This window comes from Eurosta solidaginis, chromosome 2 (genome assembly GCF_040869045.1).
Source record: "Eurosta solidaginis isolate ZX-2024a chromosome 2, ASM4086904v1, whole genome shotgun sequence".
In the NCBI taxonomy this organism is placed as follows: Eukaryota; Metazoa; Arthropoda; class Insecta; order Diptera; family Tephritidae; genus Eurosta; species Eurosta solidaginis.
The window spans coordinates 299,715,335-299,743,145 of NC_090320.1; the positions used below are offsets into that span (position 1 = coordinate 299,715,335).

Genomic DNA, 27,811 nt, shown 5'->3' on the forward strand with positions numbered 1-27,811 from the left:
TATTGCTATCTGTACGCCTAATAAATTAATAAAATTAGCAAAATCGGAGAAGGACCACGCCCACTTTTAAAAAAAAAATTTTTTTAAAGTAAAATTTTAACAAAAAATTTAATATCTTTACAGTATATAAGTAAATTATGTCAACATTCAACTCCAGTAATGATATAGTGCAACAAAATACAAAAATAAAAGAAAATTTCAAAATGGGCGTGGCTCCGCCCTTTTTCATTTAATTTGATTAGGATAATTTTAACGCCATAAGTCGAACAAAAATTAACAAATCCTTTTGAAATTTGGTAGGGGCATAGATTTTATGATGCTAACTGTTTTCTGTGAAAACGGGCGAAATCGGTTGATGCTACGCCCAGTTTTTATACACAGTCGTTCGTCTGTCCTTCCGCATGACCGTTAACACGATAACTTGAGAAAAAATCGACATATCTTTAACGAACTTAGTTCACGTACTTACTTGAACTCACTTTATCTTGGTATGAAAAATGAACGAAATCCGACAATGACCACGCCCACTTTTTCGATATCGAAAATTACGAAAAATGAAAAAAATGCCATAATTCTATACCAAATACGAAAAAAGGGATGAAACATGGTGAGGTAATTGGATTGGTTAATTGACGCGAAATATAACTTTAGAAAAAACTTTATAAAATGGTTGTGACACCTACCATATTAAGTAGAAGAAAATAAAAAAGCTCTGCAGGGCGAAATAAAAACCCTTAAAATCTTGGCAGGTATTACATATATAAATAAATTAGCGGTATCCAACAGATGATGTTCTGGGTCACCCTGGTCCACATTTTGGTCGATATCTGGAAAACGCCTTCACATATACAACTACCACCACTCCCTTTTAAAACTCTCATTAATACCTTTAATTTGATACCCATATCGTACAAACACATTCTAGAGTCACCCCTGGTCCACCTTTATTGCGATACCTCGAAAAGGCGTTCACCTATAGAACTATGCACCCCCCCCCCCCCCCCCTTTTTAAAATACTCATTAACACCTTTCGTTTGATACCCATATTGCACAAACGAATTCTAGAGTCACCCCTGGTACAACTTTATGGCGGTATCTCGAAACGGCGTCCACCTATGGAACTAAGGATTACTCCCTTTTAAAATACTCATTAACACCTTTCTTTTGATACCCATATTGTACAAACAAATTCTAGGGTCACCCCTGCTCCAGCTTTATGGCGATATCTCGAAACGGCGTCCACCTATGGAACTAAGGATTACTCCCTTTTAAAATACTCATTAACACCTTTCTTTTGACACCCATATTGTACAAACAAATTCTAGGGTCACCCCTGGTCCACCTTTATGGCGATATCTCGAAAATGCGACCACCTATACAACAACCACCACTCCCTTTTAAAACCCTAATTAATACCTTTAATTTGATACCCATATCATACAAACACATTCTAGAGTCACCCCTGGTCCACCTTTATGGCGATATCTCGAAAAGGCGACCACCTATACAACAACCACCACTCCCTTTTAAAACCCTCATTAGTACCTTTAATTTGATACCCATATCGTACAAACACATTCTAGAGTCACCCCTGGTCCACCTTTATGGCGATATTTCGAAATGGCGTCCACCTATAGAACTAAGGCCCACTCCCTTTTAAAATACTCATTAACACCTTTCGTTTGATGCCCATATTGTACAAACAAATTCTAGGGTCACCCCTGGTCCACCTTTATGGCGATATCTCGAAACGGCGTCCACCTATGGAACTAAGGATTACTCCCTTTTAAAATCTCATTAACACCTTTCTTTTGATACCCATATTGTACAAACAAATTCTAGGGTCACCCCTGGTCCACCTTTATGGCGATATCTCGAAAGGGCGTCCACCTATGGAACTAAGGATTACTCGCTTTTAAAATACTCATTAACACCTTCCTTTTGATACCCATATCGTACAAACGCATTCTAGAGTCACCCCTGGTCCACCTTTATGGCGATATCTCGAAAAGGCGACCACCTATACAACAACCACCACTCCCTTTTAAAACCCTCATTAGTACCTTTAATTTGATACCCATATCGTACAAACACATTCTAGAGTCACCCCTGGTCCACCTTTATGGCGATATTTCGAAATGGCGTCCACCTATAGAACTAAGGCCCACTCCCTTTTAAAATACTCATTAACACCATTCGTTTGATGCCCATATTGTACAAACAAATTCTAGGGTCACCCCTGGTCCACCTTTGTGGCGATATCTCGAAACGGCGTCCACCTATGGAACTAAGGATTACTCCCTTTTAAAATACTCATTAACATCTTTCATTTGATACCCATATCGTACAAACGCATTCTCGAGTCACCCCTGGTCCACCTTTATGGCGATATCTCGAAAGGGCTACCATCTATACAACTACCACCACTCCCTTTTAAAACCCTCATTAAAACCTTTAATTTGATACCCATATCGTACAAACAAATTCTAGGGTCACACCTGGTCCACCTTTATGGCGATATCTCGAAACGGCGTCCACCTGTGGAACTAAGCATCACTCCCTTTTAAAATACCCATATTGTACAAACAAATTCTAGGGTCACCCCTGGTCCACCTTTATGGCGATATCTCGAAACGGCGTCCACCTATGGAACTAAGGATTACTCCCTTTTAAAATACTCATTAACACCTTTCATTTGATACCCATATCGTACAAACGCATTCTAGAGTCAACCCTGATCCACCTTTATAGATATATCCCTAAATGGCGTCCACCTAGAACTATGGCCCACTCCCTCATAAAATACTCTTTAATGCCTTTCATTTGATACACATGTCATACAAACACATTCCAGGGTTTCCCTCGGTTCATTTTCCTACATGGTTATTTTCCCTTATGTTGTCACCATAGCTCTCAACTGAGTATGTAATGTTCGGTTACACCCGAACTTAACCTTCCTTACTTGTTTTTCACTTGCTTTGGAAAGTCTCCCAGGTCTGAACTATGCTCTGAGTATCAAGTGTCTAGCTCGACAGGAATTTACCGAAAAAGACTTTTCCGTGGGTCAAAAATTCGTATGGAAATGAGGGGGCAAACATGAAAGCGACTTAATATAAAGGTAAAAAAAATATTTTAGCTTTTGTGTCGCCACAAAGTTGTATTTAATTTTAAACCACGCGTTACTTCACTTCTGTTAATTGTACTCTTTAGCGCGTCATCAACAACTCACAGTTTGATAGCAGATTATGCAATGAAGAACAATAATTATATGAAATGATAACTACCGTTATATACTGTGGACATTTTAAAAACAAACTGCATTCAAATTTTTAAAGACAAATGACTTGAAAATTTTTACTTTTTCGCGTCTAAACCAAGCAGAAGTGCCACTGTGGGCCGGCCTGTCAAGTCAAGCTAAATAAAACCGTTTAAAAAATAGTTACGTATAAGTCCTAACGACAACCTGACACGATGCAAAAATGATATCAAATGAAGTTAAATTTCCAGGAAAAATAATGTAGATTTTGCAGGGATTTTTGCTGGGAGAATAACGTTGCGTCTTTGTTAATTTAGCGTATGAATTTCGCCCCAGTAGTTCGTTCCCTCACTAGTCTACGACTACCTACATCGTTCGCGCATTACTATCGAAAACTTCTCTGAACAATCGGCAACTCCCCCAGTACCTTATATTAGTTACCATCATTGCTCTCCCGTTGTAAAACAGGAACATGTAACTCGTACTTACACGCTTTTGTCTTGCTATGGATTTTTGCTATCCCCAAAAAAAAATCTATGAGGGACTTCAGCCCATTTTTTCTATCCCATTTTTAAGTACCTTAAACTCAAACTTAAAATGTATGAAAACGTGAAAATGGTTTCCCGACAAAAGCAAGCAACTTTTACAGAACTAAATTATTGCTGCGCATATCGTACTTTTGGCTAAACAATTTTCACTGAGCAATTATCCAATATCCTTGGAAGCTGCTTAAAAATTTTCGTTGCCTAAGCAGCGAAGGACTCGGAAACTCCGTCGTTTGAAATACATATATCTGAAGTTACGTGCTTTCGTTGAAACATAAAAAATTCAAATGTATGAAAATTTCATAGAACGTAAGTCCGAGTTACATGCTTTTGTTGTGGCATGAAAAATTATTTTATATAAATTGCTAAAATAGTGTCATTTACTATACGCATAACTTTACATTTTAGGTAATTAATCCAAAACTATGAACCAAAAATGTTAGGCCCTTATGCATACACGTTATCCAAAAGTACAAAGATTTGAGATATAGACTTCAACGCGAATCCTGAATTTCCCACAAAGTTGACAAAAGTAGTTACGCTGTTTTGTTTTATCACGGGAGAGCTGTATACTGCATATGCATAAAACTAATCATACTTCACCTGTTTTTTCTAACCCTGCTGTCTAATTCTGCTGTCGGACTTTCTTAATCTATCGCTTGCGGGCGCACGTCATGGTGAACAGCCACAGCCTATTACACTCCATATAAAAACTAAAAATAAATATCTTTTCTCACGTTCGTAAATAACTTAAACCAAATTCCCACGAAAGTAATCCATGTCTAGTACTTATGCTATCTTTTTCGCATTATTCATAGCGGCGCTCGTATTTTAAAAAACCGTTAAAAAAAAAACAAATTAAATAGACATATTACACACTTCAGATATTATCAGCCGTTTGTATACAAAAACATTTTAGCATTCAAACAAAATTTGCAACGCCATGGTAATCACAATCACAAGTGAATTTGTAATGCTTTTGATTTTATTTTGGATGTTTATCTATTTTTTTACGGGGTCTTATAGAAAATATGCAAAGCATAAAGTCATTGAGAAATGCATTTAACAACGACGAAAAGCAATTACAAAATTTAACATTAAATACAATTGACATCCGTTGCGCTTGGTTGCCATTTTTAAACAAAATGCATACACACTTTTCACGATACATATATATATGGGTTATTCCATCCCATTTCGATTTTGAACCCGACCTCTTTAGAATTGGCTGAAAGTTTTTCTTCTTTTTTCTAACTTACGAAAGACGTTTTTCAGAATATTTAAAATTTTTTCATCCAATTAAAAAAAAGTTATGAATTTAAAAAAAAAACGGTGTTTTTTTCAAAACGCTATAAATTTTTCAAAAATTTACCGCTTGGGATTTTTTTTTTTTTTAAATTTGTTTTTAAATGTACTTTTCGGAAAAAATACAAAAAATTTTTAAAGTTTTTTTTTTCAGTTTTTCTAGATTTTTCGAATTTCGCCATTTTTTTTTTTTCTTATAAAAAACTACAAATCAATTCTGCAATCATCCCCACTAATCCCGGAGTGGGGCGATAATTTTTTTTTTTATTTAATTGAAAAAAAAAACTTTAAAAATTTGTTTGTATTTTTTCCGAAAAGTATATTTAAAAACAAATTTAAAAAAAAAAAAGATCCCAAACGGTCAATTTTTGAAAAAGTTTCGTAAGCTAGAAAAAGAAGAAAAACTTTCAGCCAATTCTAAAGGGGTCGGGTTCAAAATTGGTCGAAATGGGATGGAATACCCCATATATGTATGTGGGTGTATTTAACTGTGGTGCTGTTATTGCTAAGAAATCCTTTAATTTTGCTGGTTCTTTATCATAGTAAAATGTTGTCTCGTTGAAAATAGCTGCATTCACTTTGCTTTTACATATACATATAAACATACGTTTGATCAACGAGGGGACCAACAAAAATCCGCTTTGTGATCAGGCAAACAAAAAATCTCATCAGATCTGATTGATGTGGTCCTACCGTCAACTCTTCATACGCCCGGAATAGTCCCGCTATGATCCTAAAAACAATACTGCAACGATCATTGAAATAACCCCACAAAAAAACTTAAAAGAAATTCCAAAATGCTGCCTAAATAATACTGTTGTTGTCCTTAGGCTCATCCTAGAAGGTTCGAAAATGTCCCCAATAGTTTGGATATGATTAATAAAACAATATTGGTGCGATTAATGAAAAATTCCGAAATGATGGGAAAACAATCCTATTATACGGCGGTAGACGCAGTGGTGGGTAGTGGTAGCTTGCTCGCCACCACATTGAAGGTCCTGGGGTCAAGGCCCGGGAAAAGCAACATTAAATTAGCTTAAAATAAGTTTTTCTAAGCAGCTTCGTCAATATGGCTGTGGTTCAGCAAACATTCCGAGTGAATGGCTTTGCGGCGAAAATTCATCTGCCACGCAAATGCCATGAGGAGTCCGCACATCATTAAAAATAACTAGGTCGACATAAATTGGAAGAGTAGCTCGGCCTTAATCTCCTCGGAGCTACATCGCCCCTGTTATTTTATTTTTAGTCTTCAAAACGATCCCGAGTTCGAAAATAGTTTCGAAATAAAACTATCCCGAAAGCTATCGGAAAATGATCAGTGAGTAAATCAATGAAAATTCCTCCACCGACTGCTTGTCAAAAGTTGCTTTTGCCTCGCTTTATATGACGCCTAAACTTTATATCATAGATCATGGTCAACATAATTAAAGTTATAACTACCCCCTCAAATTTCATCCAAAACTTGTGGACATGCCAACTTTTACATTTATAATATTAACGTTCCATAAGCAATTTGGCATTAGTTGAATATTATTCGTGAAGAATTTCAGCTTGTATAGCTGACGGCATTTTTGTGTTATCTACATTTTAACTGATCGAAATCAAAACGAGTTTTTTTTTTTTCTTTTTTATAGATTTGTTAGCAGCTAAACGAGCTTTTGTTAAAAGAAAAATGCAAATTCGATCATAAAAATTCGAAGATAAAAAGATAATAAAATGTGAAATTCGCTAATGCACAGTGGGATGCTTTGTAGTTAAAGGATAAAAGAAAGATTAGCATCGCATTTGCTATTGGGGAAACAATCAAAGCTAAAATACTTAAAAGTGTTGAAAAGCAAACAAATTTCATTGTTTATAGCGTGTCGTGGCAAGAGAAATTACAAATGTAATTGAACTAAAGACGGTAAAAAGAAAATTCTAAAAAGAGATGAAAAAAATCTAACCAAGCAAATAAATTTGCGTTATAATTTTAAATATTTGTTTGACCAATTTTTTTTTTCCTTTTTCTTCTTTATGGTTGAAAAGCATTTGCACCAAAATTATTGCCATAAAAGCGACATTGTGTTTGAAGGATTTTTAATATACAAATTTAGTCAATTGTATGCATTTTTTTCTGTCACAAGTGTTTGTGATGTGTCCGAAGGCAGCAGTCAAAAATGTGTGTCAAAATTATTTATTATTTAATCCATTATTTAATATTTATAATAAGAGTAATGCACACAAAAAAAAAACAAAATAAGATGCTAAAGGTCTTTAAATAGCAGAAGGAAACAAGACAGAAAATCTAATATGAGTTGAGACAAACATTATATACTCAGTTGTGCGTCTTAATAAGAAAGCATATATATGATAAAATAAAATAATTTAACAAAAATTTTTAATTAAACGGCTTTATTGAAAAGAATACTTACATTAAGTAATAACGAGCCGGACCCGTGCGCATTCTGCGCAACCAATATATAAGTCTCTTATCAAATATTAACATAAATCAGCTGTTCTATCAATAACTTAAAACTTACAGCTTGCGCTGCCATCTAGCGTATGATAGCAACTGCCAGTAATGCAGTGCAAATATTCACAATAGTGCCATAGTACAAATAGATTTCTTTGTGTGCTCACAATTGTTTATTTTTAACAAATTATTTAAATAAAATACTTACTTACTTAATTGGCGCTTAACCGTCTAAACGGTTATGGCCGTCCAACAAGGCGCGCCAGTCGCTCCTTCGCTCCGCCAACCGGCGCCAATTGGTCACACCAAGGCAGTTTAAATTGTTTTCCACCTGGTCCTTCCAACGGAGTGTGGGCCGCCCTCTACCTCTGCTGCCATAGGCGGGTTCCGATAGAAACATTTTCTTGGCCGGAGCACATCATCTTTCATTCGCATAACATATCCTAGCCAGCGAAGCCGCTGCGTTTTAATTCGCTGGACTATGTTGATGTCTGCGTATGGCTCGCACAGCTCATCATTAAATCTTCTTCGGTACTCGCCATCGCCAACGCGTAGAGTTCCACAAATCTTTCGAGGAACTTTTCTCTCGAACACTCCCAAAGCCGCTTCATCTGCTGTTGTCATGGTCCATGCTTCTGCCCCATATAGCAGGACGGGTACGATAAGTGACTTGTAGAGTATGATTTTAGTTCGCCGAGAGAGGACTTTACTTTTCAATTGCCTACCTAGTCCAAGGTAGCATTTATTGGCAAGATTGATTCTTCGCTGGATTTCAGTTTTTTATACTCAGTTGAGCAGAGCTCACAGAGTATATTAAGTTTGATTGGATAACGGTTGGTTGTACATATATAAAGGAATCGAGATAGATATAGACTTCCATATATCAAAATAATCAGGATCGAAAAAAAATTTGATTGAGCCATGTCCGTCCGTCCGTCCGTCCGTCCGTCCGTCCGTTAACACTATAACTTGAGTAAATTTTGAGGTATCTTGATGAAATTTGGTATGTAGATTCCTGGGCACTCATCTCAGATCGCTATTTAAAATGAACGATATCGGACTATAACCACGCCCATTTTTTCGATATCGAAAATTTCGAAAAACCGAAAAAATGCGATAATTCATTGCCAAAGGCGGATAAAGCGATGAAACTTGGTAGATGGGTTGATGTTATGACGCAGAATAGAAAATTAGTAAGATTTTGGACAATGGGCGTGGCACCGCCCACTTTTACAAGAAGGTAATTTAAAAGTTTTGCAAGCTGTAATTTGGCAGTCGTTGAAGATATCATGATGAAATTTGGCAGGAACGTTACTACTATTACTATATATGTGCCAAATAAAAATTAGCAAAATTGGATGAAGAACACGCCCACTTTTTAAAAAAAAATTTTTTTAAATTCAAATTTTAACAAAAAATTTAATATCTTTACTGTATATAAGTATATAAAGTCAGAATTCAACTCCAGTAATGATATGATGCAACAAAATACAAAAATAAAAGAAAATTTCAAAATGGGCGTGGCTCCGCCCATTTTCATTTAGTTTGTCTAGAATACTTTTAATGCCATAAGTCGAACAAAAATTTACCAATCCTTCTTAAATTTGGTAGAGGCATAGACTCTATGACGGTAACTGTTGTCTGTGAAAATGGGCGAAATCGGTGGAAGACACGCCCAGTTTTTATACACAGTCCCCCGTCTGGCCTTCATCTCGGCCGTTAACACAATAACTTAAGCAAAAACCGATATATCTTTACTAAACTTAGTCCACGCACTTATCTGAACTCACTTTATCTTGGTAAAAAAAATGGCCGAAATCCGACCATAACCACGCCCACTTTATCTATATCGAAAATTACGAAAAATGAAAAAAATGCCATAATTCTATACCAAATACGAAAAAAGGGATGAAACATGGTAATTAGATTGGTTTATTGACGCAAAATATAACTTTGGAAAAAACTTTGTAAAATGGGTGTGACACCTACCATATTAAGTAGAAGAAAATGAAAAAGTTCTACAAGGCGAAATCAACAGCGTTTGGAATCTAGGCAGGAATACTGTTAGTGGTATTGCATATATAAATAAATTAGCAGTACCCGACAGATGATTTTCTGGATCACCTGGTCCACATTTTGGTCGATATCGCGAAAACGCCTTCACATATACATCTAAGGGCCACTCGCTTTTAAAACCCTTATTAATACCTTTAATTTGATATCCATATCGTACAAATACATTCTAGAGTCACCCCTGGCCCACCCTAATGGCGATATCTCGAAAAGGCGTCCACCTATAGACCTAATGCCCACTCCCTCTGAAAATGCTCAGTAACACCTTTCGTTATTTACCCATATCGTACAAACATTCTAGAGTCACCCCTGGCCCACCCTAATAGCGATATCTCGAAAAGGCGTCCACCTATAGACCTAATGCCCACTCCCTCCTAAAATGCTCAGTAACACCTTTCGTTTGATACCCATATCGTACAAACATTCTAGAGTCACCCCTGGCCCACCCTAATGGCGATATCTCGAAAAGGTGGCCACCTATAGACCTAATGCCCACTCCCTCTTAAAATGCTCAGTAACACGTTTCGTTTGATATCCATATCGTACAAACATTCTAGAGTCACCCTTCGTCCACCTTTATGGCGATATCTCGAAAAGGCGTCAACCTATAGAACTAAGGACTACTCCCTTTTAAAATACTCATTACCACCTTTCATTTGATACCCATATCGTACAAACACATTCTAGAGTCACCCTGGCCCACCCTAATGGCGATATCTCGAAAAGGCGTCCACTTATAGACCTAATGCCCACTCCCTCTTAAAATGCTCAGTATCACCTTTCGTTTGATACCCATATCGTACAAACATTCTAGAGTCACCCCTGGCCCACCCTAATGCCGATATCTCGAAAAGGCGTCCACCTATAGACCTAATGCCCACTCCATCTTAAAGTGCTCAGTAACACCTTTCGTTTGATACCCATATCGTACAAACACATTCTAGAGTCACCCCTGGCCCACCCTAATGGCGATATCTCGAAAAGGCGTTCACCTATAGACCTAATGCCCACTCCCTCTTAAAATGCTCAGTAACACCTTTCGTTTGATACCCATATCGTACAAACATTCTAGAGTCACCCTTGGTCCACCTTTATGGCGATATCTCGAAAAGGCTTCCTTCCACCTATAGAACTAAGGATCACTCCCTTTGAAAATACTCATTAACACCTTTCATTTGATACCCATATCGTACAAACACATTCTAGAGTCACCCCTGGCCCACCCTAATGGCGATATTTCGAAAAGGCGTCCACCTATAGACCTAATGCCCACTCCCTTTTAAAATGCTCAGTAACACCTTTCGTTTGATACCCATATCGTACAAACATTCTAGAGTCACCCCTGGCCCACCCTAATGGCGACATCTCGAAAAGGCGTCCACCTATAAACCACTCCCTTTTAAAATGCTCTGTAACACCTTTCATTTGATTCCCATATCGTACAAACACATTCTAGAGTCGCCCCTGGTTCACCTTTATGGCGATATCTCGAAACGGCGTCCACCTATGGAACTAAGAATCACTCCCTTTGAAAATACTCATTAACACCTTTCATTTGATACCCATATCGTACAAACATATTCTAGAGTCACCCCTGGTCCACCTTTATGGCGATTTCTCGAAAAGGCGTTCACCTATAGAACTAAAGCCCATTTCCTTTTAAAATACTCATTACCACCTTTCATTTGATACCCATATCGTACAAACACATTCTAGAGTCACCCCTGGCCCACCTTAATGGCGATATCTCGAAAAGGCGTCCACCGATAGACCTAAGGCCCGCTCCCTCTTAAAATGCTTAGTAACACCTTTCATTTGATACCCATATCGTACAAACAAATTCTAGAGTCAGCCCTGGTTCACCTTTATGGCGACATCCCTAAATGGCGTCCATCCATAGAACTATGGCCTACTCTCTCTTAAAATACTCTTTAATACCTTCCATTTGATACACATGTCATACAACCACATTCCAGGGTTACCCTAGGTTCATTTTCCTACATGGTGATTTTCCTTATTTTGTCTCCATAGCTCTCAACTGAGTATTTAATGTTCGGTCACACCCGAACTTAGCCTTCCTTACTTGTTTTTTAATAAAATATGGCTAAACAAAAGCACTGCGACCAAAATTGCCCAAAGCTCGCAAATAGCCCGAATCTCCATCTTTACAACCAAAACAAGAGCTCAAACATACCTTGGATATATTAACTAAAAGGCCGAAATAGAAGAAGCCAAAACTTCATTTATAGATTTGGTTTCCAAATAAGAGCGAAAAAGGGACCCGTACTAAAAGCAGCAACTAGAAATAATATATATGATGATTGTTCCAAATTATTCAGAATAATGTCCAAGTCGCTATCGCCGTGTTTATTTTGTAATTTTTCTCTAATGAGAAAAATATTCCGAAAATAAGAAACATATACTACTTTAAATCTATGAGAATATTTTTTATTCGATGTGATTATTTACATAGCCTTGCTTCAGATAATTATAATCTGAGGAAAAACAGTCATGGGCTAGTTGTTATTCATGCATATCGAACAACTCATTTCTGTAACTGCTTCACCATAAAAAAAAAACTGCTTCACCATAGCCTCTTGTAAAATACGACCCATAATAATTTGAACATATTCTTACGAAACATAAAATTGTATCTTATCGAGTTATCACGTAATGATATCCAAAATTTGCTGGACCCTATGAATTATAAATATTTGTTATTTCGCCATATACAAACGTACACATTTTAACTGCTTTTTTAAGTGCCATACTCACCCCACCCATTAGTTTTAATCATTTATTTAGTTATAGTCTCCTATTTGAACCTAAATGATGTTAACTTAAGTTACGATGTTTTGATGGAAGAAAAAATTAATAAATCAAATCAAAACTGAAATAATCTGGAATTTGTCCGGAAATGGGACGCAAATAATCTACAACAAGACCCGAAAGCAACACCGAAATATTTTCAAAATAATCCCAAAACGGTCCCGAAACAGTCCATAAACAATACAGATGATCGCTAAAGAAGCAGATAATAGTTCCGATCACGGAATACCTTCAAAATAATTCTTGAAGTAGTCCGAAAATAGTACGGGCTTCAACTCTATCGCCATAATCTGGAGCTTGCCCGGAAATGGTACCAAAAAATCTAAAACTAATCCTGAAAACAAACCCGCCGTGATCCCAAAATGATCTTGGTACGCTCCGAAATGATCCCGAAGCATTTGCGAAAATTCTCGAAATAATACTCGCGTTCCAATGAATTGTGATCCAGATACGGATAGAAATTTAACAGCCAAATGCAACAACAAATTGATCCATTCATTGGAACGCAACAAATATCGAAAACAATCACCAAATAGGCGTGAAACTATCCTCAACTGATTCCAAACGCAATCCCCAAAACGTCACGAAATTATCCAAAAAAAAAAATACTTGGCGCTATAACCTCCGAAGAGATATAAGGCCGAGCTTCTCTTCCAATTTGCGCCGTGCTGCTTGAATTTTTCTTACAAATTGGCGGGACGGGGCCTACATGTTTTATGCCGACTCTGAACGGCATCTGCACGGCAGATTAGTTTTCACTGAGAAACTTTTCATGGCAGAAATACACTCGGAGTGCTTGCCCAATCACTTCCGACTGGCGACCCCGATTAGAAAAACTTGTTTCTATTTAAAAAAAATTTGTTTACAAATTTTCTATGTTGCTTTGCCCGAGAGTTGAACCAAGGTCCCTCGGTGTAGTAGGCTGAGCACGCTACCACCACACCACAGCCCCGCCAGTTATCCAGAAAACAATCGTAAAATAGTTCCGAAGATAGTCCCGAAATTTTATATCAATCATCATAATGATGCCGAAAAAATATCCGATACTGTAACTTTTCCCGTAACCATCTACGCAGCTTTAGCTACAACCGTAACTGCAACAGTCAGGGAAATCGTCAACGTAACTATAATACTAATCGTAATCGTAACCATTACCATCATATATCCGCAGTCGTAATCCTTAACCGTAATAACGTTAGCCCATCGGCCAAACTTTAGCTGTACCACGATATTTGCTCTGGGCGCAGTAGAGTATAAAAAATCAAATGTCAAGCTCAGTGCGAAAAAATTTTTTCGTGGGCGTTCAACTGCACAAATACCGTTCTTTGGAATTTCTTGTATACACGCTGTAAAAATGATGTGCATATTTTTAATTAAGCAAATTTTCTACTCAAGTTCAATACCGCTGATGTACTCAATTGTAAAAAAAAATATATAACGAAATTAATAAGAAAATGCATTTTCTAGCGATAGATTTGTATTATATTATTCAGAAATAATACCGAAAAGTTATGTCGGTCGAAAATAAATAGACAATGTTTAAGTTCAAAAATTTACAACTCAAGTTCAGAAAATTGCAAGTCAAGTTCAGAAAATTACAACTTAAGTTCAAAAATTCCAATTTAAATTCAGAAAATTACAATTCAAGTTCAGAATTTTCATTTCAAGTTCAGAAAATTACAATTCAAATTCAGAAAATTATAAGTAGGATGTTATTTTTCAAAAGTTATTCCAGTTCATACTACGTAATGTAATACTTATATGTTATTTGCGGAAGTGTTGATGCTTCGTTGACAATGGTGGCTTGGATATACTGTACCCCAAGTTTTCTCCAAGGCGTGTACATCCCGAGCCAAGAAATCAAACGGAGGATAACTCTGCAACAAGTGCAAGAGGACGCTCCGGCCATGAAAGTACTTCAGTGTACACCGCTGTTTGGAAGCAGTGGAAGGGGAAGACTTCCACAGAGTTGCGATAGGCAGGTGGAGGAAGACTTGATCAGTGCACACAGTACTTATACGTTACTTGCGGGATTGTGGACGTTCCGTTGATTTCATCATCACTGCTGACATACTCAATGCAGTTCAATGCTTCTGACCTCTTATGAAAGGAGGAGATAGAAGAGAGGAAACGGGTTTTTCTTCGCTATCTCCATGTGAGCAAAATTGATTTAAATGAGTTAAGGAGTCCAATGCTTTTTTGACAGATAGTAGGCCTTCATATCCTTGTATCATATTATTAGCGCTAACATTTACCATCTTACATACTTTTATTTCGATTGCATGAAAGAAAAAATTCCTGATAAACTTTCTGAATTTGAATTGAAATTTTCTGAACTTGAAATGCAGTTTTCTGAACTTAAATTGTAATTTTCTAAACTTAAATTGTAAATTTCTGAACTTGAATTGTAAATTTCTGAATTTAAATTGGAAATTCTGAACTTGAATTGTATTTTCTGAACTTAAACTGGAAAAGGTGTAGAAAATGTTCGGAAGAAGTTCCGTAAGCTATCCTGAAATGATCACAACCCGACTTAAAATTATGCGAAACAGGTCCCGGTATAGGTTACCCCAAAAAAGTTTGTATACATTACACGGGTCAACACAAAATTTGACTTTGACTTCAAAGCATTAAATTTCAATTCTTTAGGTCGTAATTTGACAAAAAAAAAATTTTATTAAGTTTTAATATCCAAATAACTTACAAAAAAGTGAAAAATAATTTAAAAGTGTACACTTTTACTTTTTCTTTTATGTTCATAGACATTATCCCTCACTAAACCCCAAATATAGTCTCCCATCATGTTTTCATTATATTGACCTTGATAACGTTGTTCGAAGAAGAGCCTAAAAATTCTGCTTTACTTTTTGGTAAATTTAAATCTTTAATCAAATTATTAAAATCTTCAGTAGTGATCAAATGATGTTTTGGTTGTTCTGGTGTCGGTAAAAACAACTTATCGGCATTGCTTTTATAAGAACTAAGAGATGATCCACTTCTCTGAGATAATTTTTTCGGTGGCTCTGGTAATGATCGTGTCAGATCGTGTGCAACTGGATCAGAAGAAGATTCAAGATCAGGATATTCGATAGGTTTTGCATTTTTACCTCTACGTCTTTTACTCGGATTCACAATGCAAAAGTAGCAGTCTTTAACGTGGTCTTTTGTACTCGCCAGATTCTTGGTGTTGCAAATTTCATAGATCTTTTCTCACCTCGATACCACCCTAAAATATAGAAAGAGAAATCAATGTGTCTACTTTATTTAATTTACTATTTAAATAACATTTGCTTACCTTCCAAAAATCGTTTACAATAACTACAAGCAACATGTGGAGCCTATGTCTTGTATTGATTCCAAACAGGACAGCCAAAATATGCTTCGTAGGCTTCACAGAGGACTAGAGATATATTTAATTCATACTTTATATCTCGAACTTTAATAAATTGCCCACATATATGAAAAAAGCATCAGCTTCATATTTACACTTTCGTGACGACATTTTCGGTTATTCTAGATTTGTACAAAACACCTCTAGCGCCATGAGTATTGTTACTATAACTATTGCGAAAGCAAACTTTATACCGAAAAAATTTATTTTCCTTTCGTTTTTGCTTATAATAAAACAGAAAATCATGAAATAAAATAAACTTTAGGACAAAGAACAAAATTTTTTTTTTGTAGAGTCGTGTTATTGGAATTATTCTAAAATAGAACCCATATTGACTTCGAAATAATCCATTTATTCCTGAATGTAGTGAACAAGTCCAGATTCCACCTGAGTATGTATGTCTTGAGCTGTTCTCGAATTCGAAAACCCCAATTGAAATCCTATGTAAAATAATTTTGAAAGTGCAACTTTTCGCATGACACGTTGTGTTGATAAGCTTTAAAAAAATTCAAATGTATTTCAGGATAATTCTAAATTATTTCAAGACTATTTCGATACTATCTTCCGATAATTTTGTTATTGGTATAGGGATCATTTCACCACTATTTCAGAATTGTTTCTGGGATAATTTTAACACTACTTTGGAACTGTTCAGAGAGGGATTATTTCGATGTTTCTGGTTACCTTCGGAATTGTTTTAAGGATTATAACGGAACTATTTCGGTATATTTGAGGATTTCTGAGAGGATACGCTACTGCCAATATAGAAGTACAACTTATATACAGCAGTGAGCAGAAAAATAGCTGTGGAATTTTTTTTTTTTTTTTTAAACTTTGTTAGTGAAATTGTGCTTTTTCCGTATTTAAAAAAAACGTCTGAATTTTGTAGTTTTAACTATGCAAACCAATTTCAAAAACGTGAGTACACATTGATATTTGACATTAATTTTTCTAAAGCGTGTTTCAGTGGTCTTGGTCTGTATCTCGATTCGAAAGGAAATGCTATTTGAAAGCTGTTAAATTACAAGCATTTTTTTTTATTTAATAATTTGGGAAAAATTTAAACAACGTGACATCAGGACGGACAAGGCAACAGCTGTTTCGATTATACCTTGTAAATCTCTTCAAAGCCATTTCTCCCGGCAGTGGGAGTCGAACCCGCACTCCTACGATAGTTGAAATGGTTACAAACGTATTCAGCTACGTCATGCCTTATGCGGCAGTTACCCACCGACGTGTGCCGTACGTAAGGACGTTTGTCGTACGAAGCACGTTTGACCGAACTCTCAAGCCCGTAGGAATCAATGTGTGCGTCCGTGTACATGTACATAACATATTTGTGTGTGTATTGTTTACAGATAAGCACTGTTGCCACTAACCATTTTGCATGTATGCTTACGGAAACATCAACTTTTTCCAATTTAATTTTTGATATTGTAAAAGGCCGGAATACATATTAAATAAGTATAAATAGATTAAATATTTATAATCAGCACTTTTACATAATTATTTCGAATTATTTCCACAATTTTTCAAACTTTAATTAGGCGTTTTTGCATAAAATTGCAAACGGTCAAAAATTAGCGCACAAAAGTTTACTAGGCAACTCTGTCTAGTGAGAGAGCGATCAGCTGACACGTTGTTACGGAAAAAATCAAAATTGTTTTGATTTCTACGTTCCGGGCTACGTACGTACGGGCGTTGCACGTCGGTGAGTTTTCGTTTACATTGCACACTCATAAGATAGGTCGTGTCAGCTGACACGTTTTTTCTACGTACGTTCGTGGGTAACTGCCGCATTAGTTGTTGTAAAGTTTTTCCCAATTGCCTTCTTTCGCATATATTATCTTCTACACATCACATAATTCGTATATAGTTATGTGTTGAAGTTATGCATGTTTGTAAGGCGGCTTTCGGGGAAACTTGGTATTTGTTGTTGTTTTTGTTCTATTTATAGAACTACAACGAATTAACCAAATGTTGTATACTTATATGAGTTAATCGGGAATTGCCCGTATCGCTTTAAATGTATGAAAACATTTATTTCAAGCAATTTTTAATTTTATAATTTATTTAATAATTTGTGAAAAATTTAAACAACGTGACATCAGGACGGACAAGGCGACAGCTGTTTCGATTATACCTTGTTAATCTCTTCAAAGCCTTTTCTCCCGGGAGTGGCAGTCGAACCCGCACTCCTACGATAGTTGAAATGGTTACAAACGCATTCAGCTACGTCATGCCTTAGTTGTTGTAAAGTTTTTCCCAATTGCCTTCTTTCGCATATATTATCTTCTACACATCACATAATTCGTATGTAGTTATGTGTTGAAGTTATGCATGTTTGTAAGGCGGTTTTCATTTTTATTTTTTTTCAAATCCGAAAGAAGTTTCTTTCGAATCGAGTTACATAGCAAAGAACCCGATCGTCTGGAAACTGATTTTTTTAATTTAACTAGAGCTCGCCCAGGGGTTGAAGTTAACCCACAACAGAGCTAACTTTACCAGAGACAACTAATTCTGGCCGTTTTAAGAAGAGCTTTGTCGGCTTGTAAGCTAGTGAATGGCTGCATTGAAATCCTTAATGAACTGGGAGCCAAAAACAAGATTTTGTTAGGATGGGTTCCCGGACATCAAGGAAATGAAGGTAATGAGCATGCAGATTACTTAGCAAAGCAGGGTGCTACTGCAGCATTCTATAGTCCAGACCCCCTTGGTGGACTCACAAAAGCAGGGAAACCATAAGTAACTGGGAAACAAAACAATTCAAACATCACTGGATTGACTGCCCAGGGCAAAGGACAGGCCAAACTGTTTATACTTCCGAAAACGAAAGTATCAGCCAAACTCATTAATCTAAGCAGGGAGGACCTACGATGTCTCACTGGGTTCTATACGGGACACTGTGGTCTACGATATCACCTAAGTAAGTTAAATCTATCCGATACTCAAATTTATCGTTTCTGTGTGCTGTAGGATGAAACACCGGTTCACATTATCTTCGAATGCGTCGCTCTGGCAAGGCAGAGACCCTCCCATCTAGGTGGTGTGACTCTTAAACCCTATGTGATATGGCGTTAAAAGCCTTAGATACATTAAAATCCTCCACATACAAAATTAAGCTGAGAGGTCATGCACAATAGATCTCACAAAGGTCGCAGTGCTTCCAGGCCTAATAATAATAATTGTTATTGCTAACAACAGATATAGTTTTATAAACGGCTTATTATCGATAATTAATAATTATCGCCGACTTAGCCGTAACCGGCTTTTTATTGGTTTTTATTGGCTTGTTATGGAAGGGTTACACATTTTTCGTAGATTTTATATTGAAGTATTATAGGTATCTGTATCACAAAAAGCCTATGATTGTCGTTAACAAATCGATAACATGTCAATAACACACCGGTAACACTCCAATTAAAAATGTATAACAATCCGATAACAAATTGACAACAATTTCAATGATAAATCCATACATTTTAAACATCGATAACAAATTGGTAACACCCCCATAAAAATTCTGTAAGCTCCCTAAAACAAACTGATGTCCTTTTATAATATATCGAAAACTTTAGGTATGTAATCGATAACACTTCGATAAGAAATTGGTAACAGTGCAATAACAAACCGAAAACTTATTGATAATACCGATAATTTTGCGATGATAAATCAAACTTTTAAATAACAAGCGTATAACTTTTCGATTAAAAATCGATTTAATTTTATTTTTAGTTTTTTCTTAAATTATCGAAAATATAAAAAGAATTTAGTTGAATAAATTTGATAAAAAGTAATATTTTTCTGTTCGCTGCTGTATATGGTAAAAATACGATTTCAGATAACATTTTTTGTTGAGTTTAGTTAACTGTTTTTTTATTTATTTATTTTTTTTGTATATTTAATTTGTTGCTAAAATATGTTTTGTTGTCTCTACGAAAATATATACTTTTATTATCTAAGGCCATACATACATACGTTATATGTATGAAGGTACCACTATGTAGCTTTAATTGCAAAAGCGTTCATATGTATGCAATTGTCTGTTTACCAGAACTTTCGATTACTTTAATTGTTATCTCGGCAGTATTTATGTAGGTTTTTCAGTTTTAACACTGACGTGGTTATTTTTTAACAGCGCGCAACGCTCATAGCTCACATGTCGTACTACGAGCGTGCACGTGGAACTTGTTGTTGACAATCTTATTAACACTTTTGTTACTTATTTATTTACCTAAATGTGACTGATTTAGAGGGCTATTCGTATAAATGCTTATAATAACGTACTAAATACAATTTTAGACAGTTTTAGAGTCACTCGATTTAATAAATTAGTTATCTTTTGAATAAAAGCATTTAACTCCTCCAGAATGCTGCATATGGGTATATATTTCTCTACGTATGTATATAATTTTACTTTAGAAGTTGTGTGCAAAAACTAAAAATAAAAAACAACATAAAAATGTTGCTGAAAGTTGTAACAAATTTCGTTTGTGATGAAATGAAGAAAGTCAAAACTAATTTGACTATGTTCTTAATCTTCTTTTGGGTGATTTGGTTTTCGCAGTTGATTGCCATCTCAACAATGTTTCTCAGGTAAATATGTAAATAAAAACACGTGAATTGGAAAAATTTGATAAGCGTCAATATTTAGAGATAGGATTTTACCGGATGTTTACCATTTTTATGGGTAAATACCAGGAAAATACCCGGAATATTCCTTTTTTGTATCTTTTTTTGGATATTTAAAAATCATTTGAATCGAAGCTGCTTAGAATTACAATTCAGCAATTAAATGTACACGTCATTTGAAATTAAAATAATTTCGTTTCATATATGTAGGCTGTCTTGTTTTGATTTCAAATTCAAAACACATTGCGAGTATTTTATATTAGCAATATAGGAGTATTACATACATATATGTTTCGTTTTAATTTTGAACAAACAACCCAGCAAACATTCGGAGTCAACAATTAGTCCGAAAGCAGTTTAAATTTTGGATCATTTGCACTCATTATGAACTCATTTAGGAGCTTAAAGTGAATACGATATGACTTCTAGCAGGCTCATAAGCAGCTCATTCTTTGCCTCTAATATAAGTCTTATGGCGGCCACCGTGGTGTGATGGTAGCGTGCTCCGCCTATCACACCGTATGCCCTGGGTTCAACTCCCGGGCAAAGCAACATCAAAATTTTAGAAATAAGATTTTTCAATTAGAAGAAAATTTTTCTAAGCGGGGTCGCCCCTCGGCAGTGTCTGGCAAGCGCTCCGATTGTATTTCTGCCATGAAAAGCTCTCAGTGAAAACTCATCTGCCTTGCAGATGCCGTTCGGAGTCGGCATAAAACATGTAGGTCCCGTCCGGCCAATTTGTAGGGAAAAATCAAGAGGAGCACGACGCAAATTGGAAGAGAAGCTCGGCCTTAGATCTCTTCGGAGGTTATCGCGCCTTACATTTATTTTTTTATTTTTTTTATTTCAGGGCTTTTAGGAATTAGTATTAATTAAATTACATTTTTATATAAAATAAATTGCCGCAGAAAAATGTCTGAGTTTTTATTCCGGAGCTGCCTAGTTTACTAATTTTAATATTTTTCGTTTGTTCATAATTTCATCAAATTAGATTCATAACAGGCTCTTAGGTGATAGCATTTTTGAGCTTATATTTTTCACATATATCTGACTCATATTGGAACCCAGGGGCTGTATTCAGTAAGTGTGAGTTTTTGAATGCACATTTTTCATATAAAATATATGAAGAAAAAATTTACATTTTAAAACTCACAGTTACTGAATCTGAATAGGGTACACATATTTACGCAAACATGCTCATGGCACTCGTAATATAAGAATTCGAAATGGGTCCAAAATAAGTGGGAAATTTAGAAATCATAAAAACTATCATTTATCAATAATTTTTAATTTGCGATTTTGGAAAAAATTTCATATTTTATTGCGACAATATTCCATTTTAATAAAAAATTAATTACAATTGCACACTTTTGTTACTCTTGTTTTCTTGTTTTTCTTTTTTCTGATGATGATGTCTAATAAATAGGCCAAATGGTGTCATATATTGGAGTTCAATAGCGTTAAAAATGACGCCGGAAAGAGTTTCAGTAGAGGATATATATGACCTGTTCAAAAGCCTTTTAAGATTCATATAGGACTCTTATTTAGGCTCAAATGATATATGTTAATAGGCTCATAAAGGACGACCATTGCAAGAAGTGAAATAATTTAATTCCGGCCTCCGAAATGTTCTTGTAAACGTTCCAATTTAGATATTTTTTCTGACTCTTTTTTGACTTAAAATGTTTGCTGGGTTAACTAAAATTTCTACAACGGCATGCATTATTAGGTAAAAATTTATTAAAAACCCTGAATTACAGATTTAAACTAGTTCGACCGATAGCGCAATGGATAAATACCCACCAATATATTGCAAATCGGCTTCATTTCGGATTGAATTTGTGTTTGTTTCCCATATTTTCCAAAAGAATATGTTTACCCTTCTTTTGGGTATTTACCCATTTTTACCAAATATAACTAATTTACCGGATATTTACCATTTGGGTATTTACCCCATTCCCATCTCTATCAATATTTATAGTTCTAGCCATGATAAAAATATTACGAGTTAAGACCGGTGAGAGGCATTTTGACATTTGAAAAAATTTTAAAACTCTCACTGCTCTTAATTTTTTATTTTTACTTTTTTTGGTTTTGTTTTCATCACAAAAAATATAATAAATAAACATATATTTTTAAATGTTATTGTACAGAATATGTTCTTCTATAAAGTTTTCTATTCTTATTGTAGAGAAGAATCCCTTAACGTTGGAGTGAAAGTTTGATGCAGCTCAATGATACGCTTCATTAAAACTTAATTTTTTAGAAACCGCAGGAAAAGCCAAAATAGTTCACAGGTAGATGCCCGTCATTTCGGCTTTTCTTTGATCTGGAATAGCAGGCTTTACACTTAATTATGCAGAATGATTTCCCTCGTGATGTTTGATCATCACGTGGCGTGTCTCCATATGAGACCAAGCATCCATGCCTTCTAATTCTGATTAGGGACTCTGATGCAATGCAAAGGCCTGTTAAAACATCAACAGCAGTATAAGGACAGGATGAAAAGAACTACGCCGGCAACTTCTGTTGAGGTTGGTCTAGTACTCTGGTCCCATAGATGATGAATTAAACCTCAAAGAACAAGGTGAATCGGTTATTGCGATGATGTTACAGGTCCTGCAAGTAAGTTGCTTGCTGATATAGGAAAATTATAATGAGCCTGTAAGACCCTGTGTATCCCGAATAAACAAGGACCAGGACACTGTTACCCTTGATAGATATGTAGTGTGGCACCAGTTACTGTGCCCAAACTTCTTCAGCCGAGCACCACATTCTCATCCTTCAGAGAATATTCACAAACACTGAGCCAATAAAAATCATAGAGATTTACACACTACCTCCCATCACCACCAGGCAAATCAAGCTGCGAAAAAGAAGCTGCCTCCACACTGTCCACACCAGGAACCCGAACTGTAACAAATTCGAAAAAATGTTCCTTTGTTTTGTTAGAATTTATAAACACGAGCCGGACCCATGCGCATCTTGCGCAACCATTATAAAAGTATCTTATCAAATATCAAGAGAAATCATAACAGCTCAATCAATTAAAACTTACATCTTACGCTGACATCTAGCAACTGCCGGTAATGCAGTGCAAATATTCACAATAGTGCCATAGTACAAAATGATTTCTTTGTGTGCTCACAATCGTTTATTTTTAACAAATTATTTTAATAAAATATAGCTAAACAAAAGCACTACGACCAAAATTGCCCAAAGCTCCCTAATAGCCCGAATCTCCAACTTTACAACCAAAACTTTATTTATAGATTTGGATTCCAAATGAGAGCGAAAAAGGGACCCGTACAAAAAAACAGCAATTAGAAATAATATATGTGACCCGACCTATGAAAAGGTGGCTTATGACTCAAAAAAGAAATTGTGAGAAACAGCTGTTATGAACAGTCATGCCCAAAAGGCAAAGCACAAACCATTTTCTGACCGATATTTTGGCTCCATTTCCATCGAAAAAAATGCTATCAAAAAAATCTGAGGATGCTTAACCAGCCACCAAAGTGTCATCGAAGGAACCAAATGCTTCATCGTCTTTCATTTGTGCTCTTCTTTCTCTACATTTTTAGTACACTTCTAAGCAAGTTAGGACTTTCTAGTTTTCACCACATGAAAGAGCGTCTCAAAAACTATCGAAACCAGAAAAAAAGTGGAAACATTTTTTTTTAGTCATAAGCCGCATTTTCATAGACCGGATCACATATGATGATTGTATCTGGCATTTGAAAAAGTCAAGCAATCAAATATTTTCGCGCGTTTCCTTTGGATTGGCATTCCCACATAGTTTTGGAGAATGATTTAAAAATTTTTTGTTTAAATCAAAAAAACAATTGTGGACGCCAAGAAGAGAATGGCTTTACCTTCTTATACTTTTGTCATGGTTGTAGCTAAATATTGCTCTGATTCCGTTAACCAATTTTTAGTAGGTTTTTATATACATATATATATATATATATTTTAATAAATAATAATTCTTTATCTTAATTATGAAGTTTATTTATATTTTATCTTTATTTTATTTGCAGTCTGCCCGATATCAGAGAAATCCCTACGATCACCGTGACAGACTTGCCATTCGAGATTTTAGAGCCAACTCGCGTCAATATCGATGCGCTCGTTATTGATGCTGCTAAAGAGACTATAGCGCGGGAGCATGAAAATCATACCATGGAAATGTCGGAGAAAAGCAGTGAAGTGATTAGGAACGGTAAGTTGTTATAAGTTCTTAGAAGTGCACTCACTTCAGCCACTTTTAAAATTTACAATTCTCAACTGCTTTGTGATATATTAAAAATCCTTGTTTGGGAGTGGGAGTGCGAATAAGAAAGTGACTTGTCTATCTTTCTTCGTTGTTGAGCTTAATTTTCCGCAGTGTAGGTAGTTCGAGTTTTAAACCTTTCAACTGCTTTTGCCAGCGTCGAATCGATTATTATCTTGTCTGTATGGCAACGTCTCCACTCCCCTCTGCGTGAATACTGATATTATTTGTTTAGCGAACCGAGCATGGCCTCTGCGGAAACCGTGTGGTAAGCTGGAGTAATTGGCTGTGATCAGAAATCGATCTATGTACGCTAACCACGACCTTGTTAAGGATTAATCAGCCAGCTCGCAGTTTCGTGCTGTTATGAGAGCAAACACATGGTGACTCGAAATCGCCAAAACAGGTGCAAGCAAAGCAGACTGTCGTAAATAACATTCAGTGATCGGGTTCTATCATCAAACCCTAGACTACTCACCCTTATTCGATCGTGAATCGTTTTGTCCCTCAAGTTATCTACCACATATTGTGGTTTATTGAAGAAGCAATGTATAGTCTCAAGCATTTATGGGCTAAACTTCAGGAAATCGATACCAATGGGATGCTTCCCCATATTTTTTATACTCAGCTGAGCAGAACTCAGAGTATATTAACTTTGTTCGCATAACGGTAACCCGTAACGACATAAACTAATCGAGATAGATATAGACTTCTATATATCAAAATGATCTGGGCAAACAAAGAATTTCATTTAGCCATGTCCGTCCGTCCGTCCGTCTGTCCGTCCGTCCGTAAACACGATAACTTGAGTAAATTTTGAGGTATCTTGATGAAATTTTGTATGTAGGTTCCTGGGTGCTCTTCTCAGATCGCTATTTAAAATGAACGAAATCGGACTACAACCACGCCCACTTTTTCGATATCGAAAATTTCGAAAAACAGAAAAAGTGCGATAATTCATTACGAAAGATGGATAAAGCGACGAAACTTGGTAGGTGCATTGATCTTATGACGAAAAATAGAAAATTAGTAAAATTTTGGACAATGGGTGTGGCACCGCCCACTTTTAAAAGAAAGTAATTTAAAAGTTTTGCAAGCTGTAAGTTGGCAGTCGTTGAAAATATCATGATGAAAATCGGTAGGAACGTTACTCTTATTACTATGTGTGCTAAATCAAAAATTAGCAAAATTGGATGACGAACACGCCCATTTTTAAAAAAAAAAATTTTTTTAAGTCAAATTTGAACAAAAAATTGAATATCTTTACAATATATGAGTAAATTATGTCAAAATTCAACTCTAGTAATGATATGGTGCAACAAAATACAAAAATAAAAGAAAATTTCAAAATGGGCGTGGCTCCGCCCTTTTTCATTTAATTCGTCTAGAATACTTTTAATGCCATAAGTCGAACAAAAATTTACCAATCCTTGTGAAATTTGGTAGGAGCGTAGATTCTATGACGATAACTGTTTTCTGTGAAAATGGGCGAAATCGGTTGAAGCCACGCCCAGTTTTTATAAACAGTCGACTGTCTGTCCTTCCGCTCGGCTGCTAACACGATAACTTGAGCAAAAATCGATATATCTTTACTAAACTGAGTTCACCTACTTATCTCAACTCACTTTATCTTGGTATAAAAAATGGCCGAAATCCGACTATGACCACGCCCACTTTTTCGATTTCGAAAATTACGAATAATGAAAAAAATGCCATAATTCTATACCAAACATGAAAAAGATATGAAAAATGGTAATTGGATTGGTTTATTGACGCAAAATATAACTTTAGAAAAAACTTAGTAAGTTGGGTGTGACAACTACCATATTAAGAAGAAAATAAAAAGGTTCTACAGGGCGAAATCCAAAGCCCTTGGAATCTTGGCAGGAATACTGTTCGTGGTATTACATATATAAATAAATTTGCGGTACCCGAGAGATGGTGTTCTGGGTCACAATGGTCCACATTTTGGTCGATATCTCGAAAAGAACTAAGGCCCACTCCCTTTTAAAATACTCATTAACACCTTTCATTTAATACCCATATCGTACAAACACATTCTAGAGTCACCCCTTGTCCACCTTTATGACGATATCCCGAAATGGCGTTCCACCTATAGAACTATGGCCCACTCCCTTTTAAAATACTCTTAAATACCTTCCATTTGAAACCCATGTCATAGAAACACATTCCAGGGTTCATTTTGCTAAATGGTGATTTTCCCTTATTTTGTCTCCAAAGCTCTCAGCTGAGTATGTTGTGTTCGGTTACACCCGAACTTAGCCTTTCTTACTTGTTTTATGATAGAGAGAGAGATTTATCCTCGAGGACTTACGCGCCTTGCAGTCTTACAGAGTTACTTCCAAGCTGGTGGATAAATGCATTGGTGTTCGAAATAATCTGGGAGCCAAAAACAAGTGTTTTGAAGGGTGGGTGCCCACATTAGGGACATCAAGGTAATCAAAAGGCAGACTACCTAACGAAAATACGTGTTTTAGCAGCACTCCATTGGCCAGAGCCCTTCTGTGGATTCACAAAGGCTCACATGAGGGAAACCATAAGTAACTGGGGAACAAAGCTGTTAAAACAAGACTGCATTACTTTTTGCTGCTCCGGGGATCTGCTCTCTATCAATCACCTCAAACAGTGCGTTCGTGCCTTGCCTTTGGATGTTAGAAACAACTCATATTCTTGCATACCATCGACTTAAATGGCACATGTTAAGCGCAGGCTGGAAGCGCCTTACTCGATTCGTATGTCTGGAGTATCAGCATTAGCTCACGTTGACCTGTTCAAGACAGCTGATCCACCCACTTCTGTATCCGGGCTGCCTTTTAAAGGCTTATCTTCTTTATTTCCATCTCTTCCTGGCTTGCAGCCAATCGCTGCCCCTTTATTTCGCTTCTCTCTTACCGGTTGCAGTAGCGAAGGTTCTCGCGGAAAACCTCATGCCAGCGAACTGTCTTCAACTTCCACATCGTCCGTTTGGTTGGTTTGACCACGGCTCCCAAGCGCTTTACAATTCTTAGTGCTGTCCGTCACTGTGAAAATGCTC

General features: G+C 36.1%; 2 protein-coding genes across 7 annotated transcripts in view; one reads left to right on the top strand and one right to left on the bottom strand.

Moving 5' to 3' along the window:
- dpr3 (defective proboscis extension response 3) overlaps positions 1-27,811 on the bottom strand; it is a 663,598-nt gene that overhangs the window by 605,506 nt on the left and 30,281 nt on the right. The window lies entirely within an intron of this gene.
- LOC137241287 (SUN domain-containing ossification factor) overlaps positions 1-27,811 on the top strand; it is a 140,332-nt gene that overhangs the window by 81,141 nt on the left and 31,380 nt on the right. For 4 of the 6 annotated variants that reach the window (XM_067768741.1, XM_067768740.1, XM_067768739.1 and 1 more), the window contains one exon: positions 24,524-24,705. In XM_067768741.1, coding sequence (XP_067624842.1) covers positions 24,524-24,705 — 182 coding nt within the window. Of the gene's footprint in view, positions 1-20,273; positions 20,448-24,523; positions 24,706-27,811 lie in introns of all 6 variants that reach the window. The other 2 variants (XM_067768743.1, XM_067768742.1) reach the window with 2 other exon arrangements.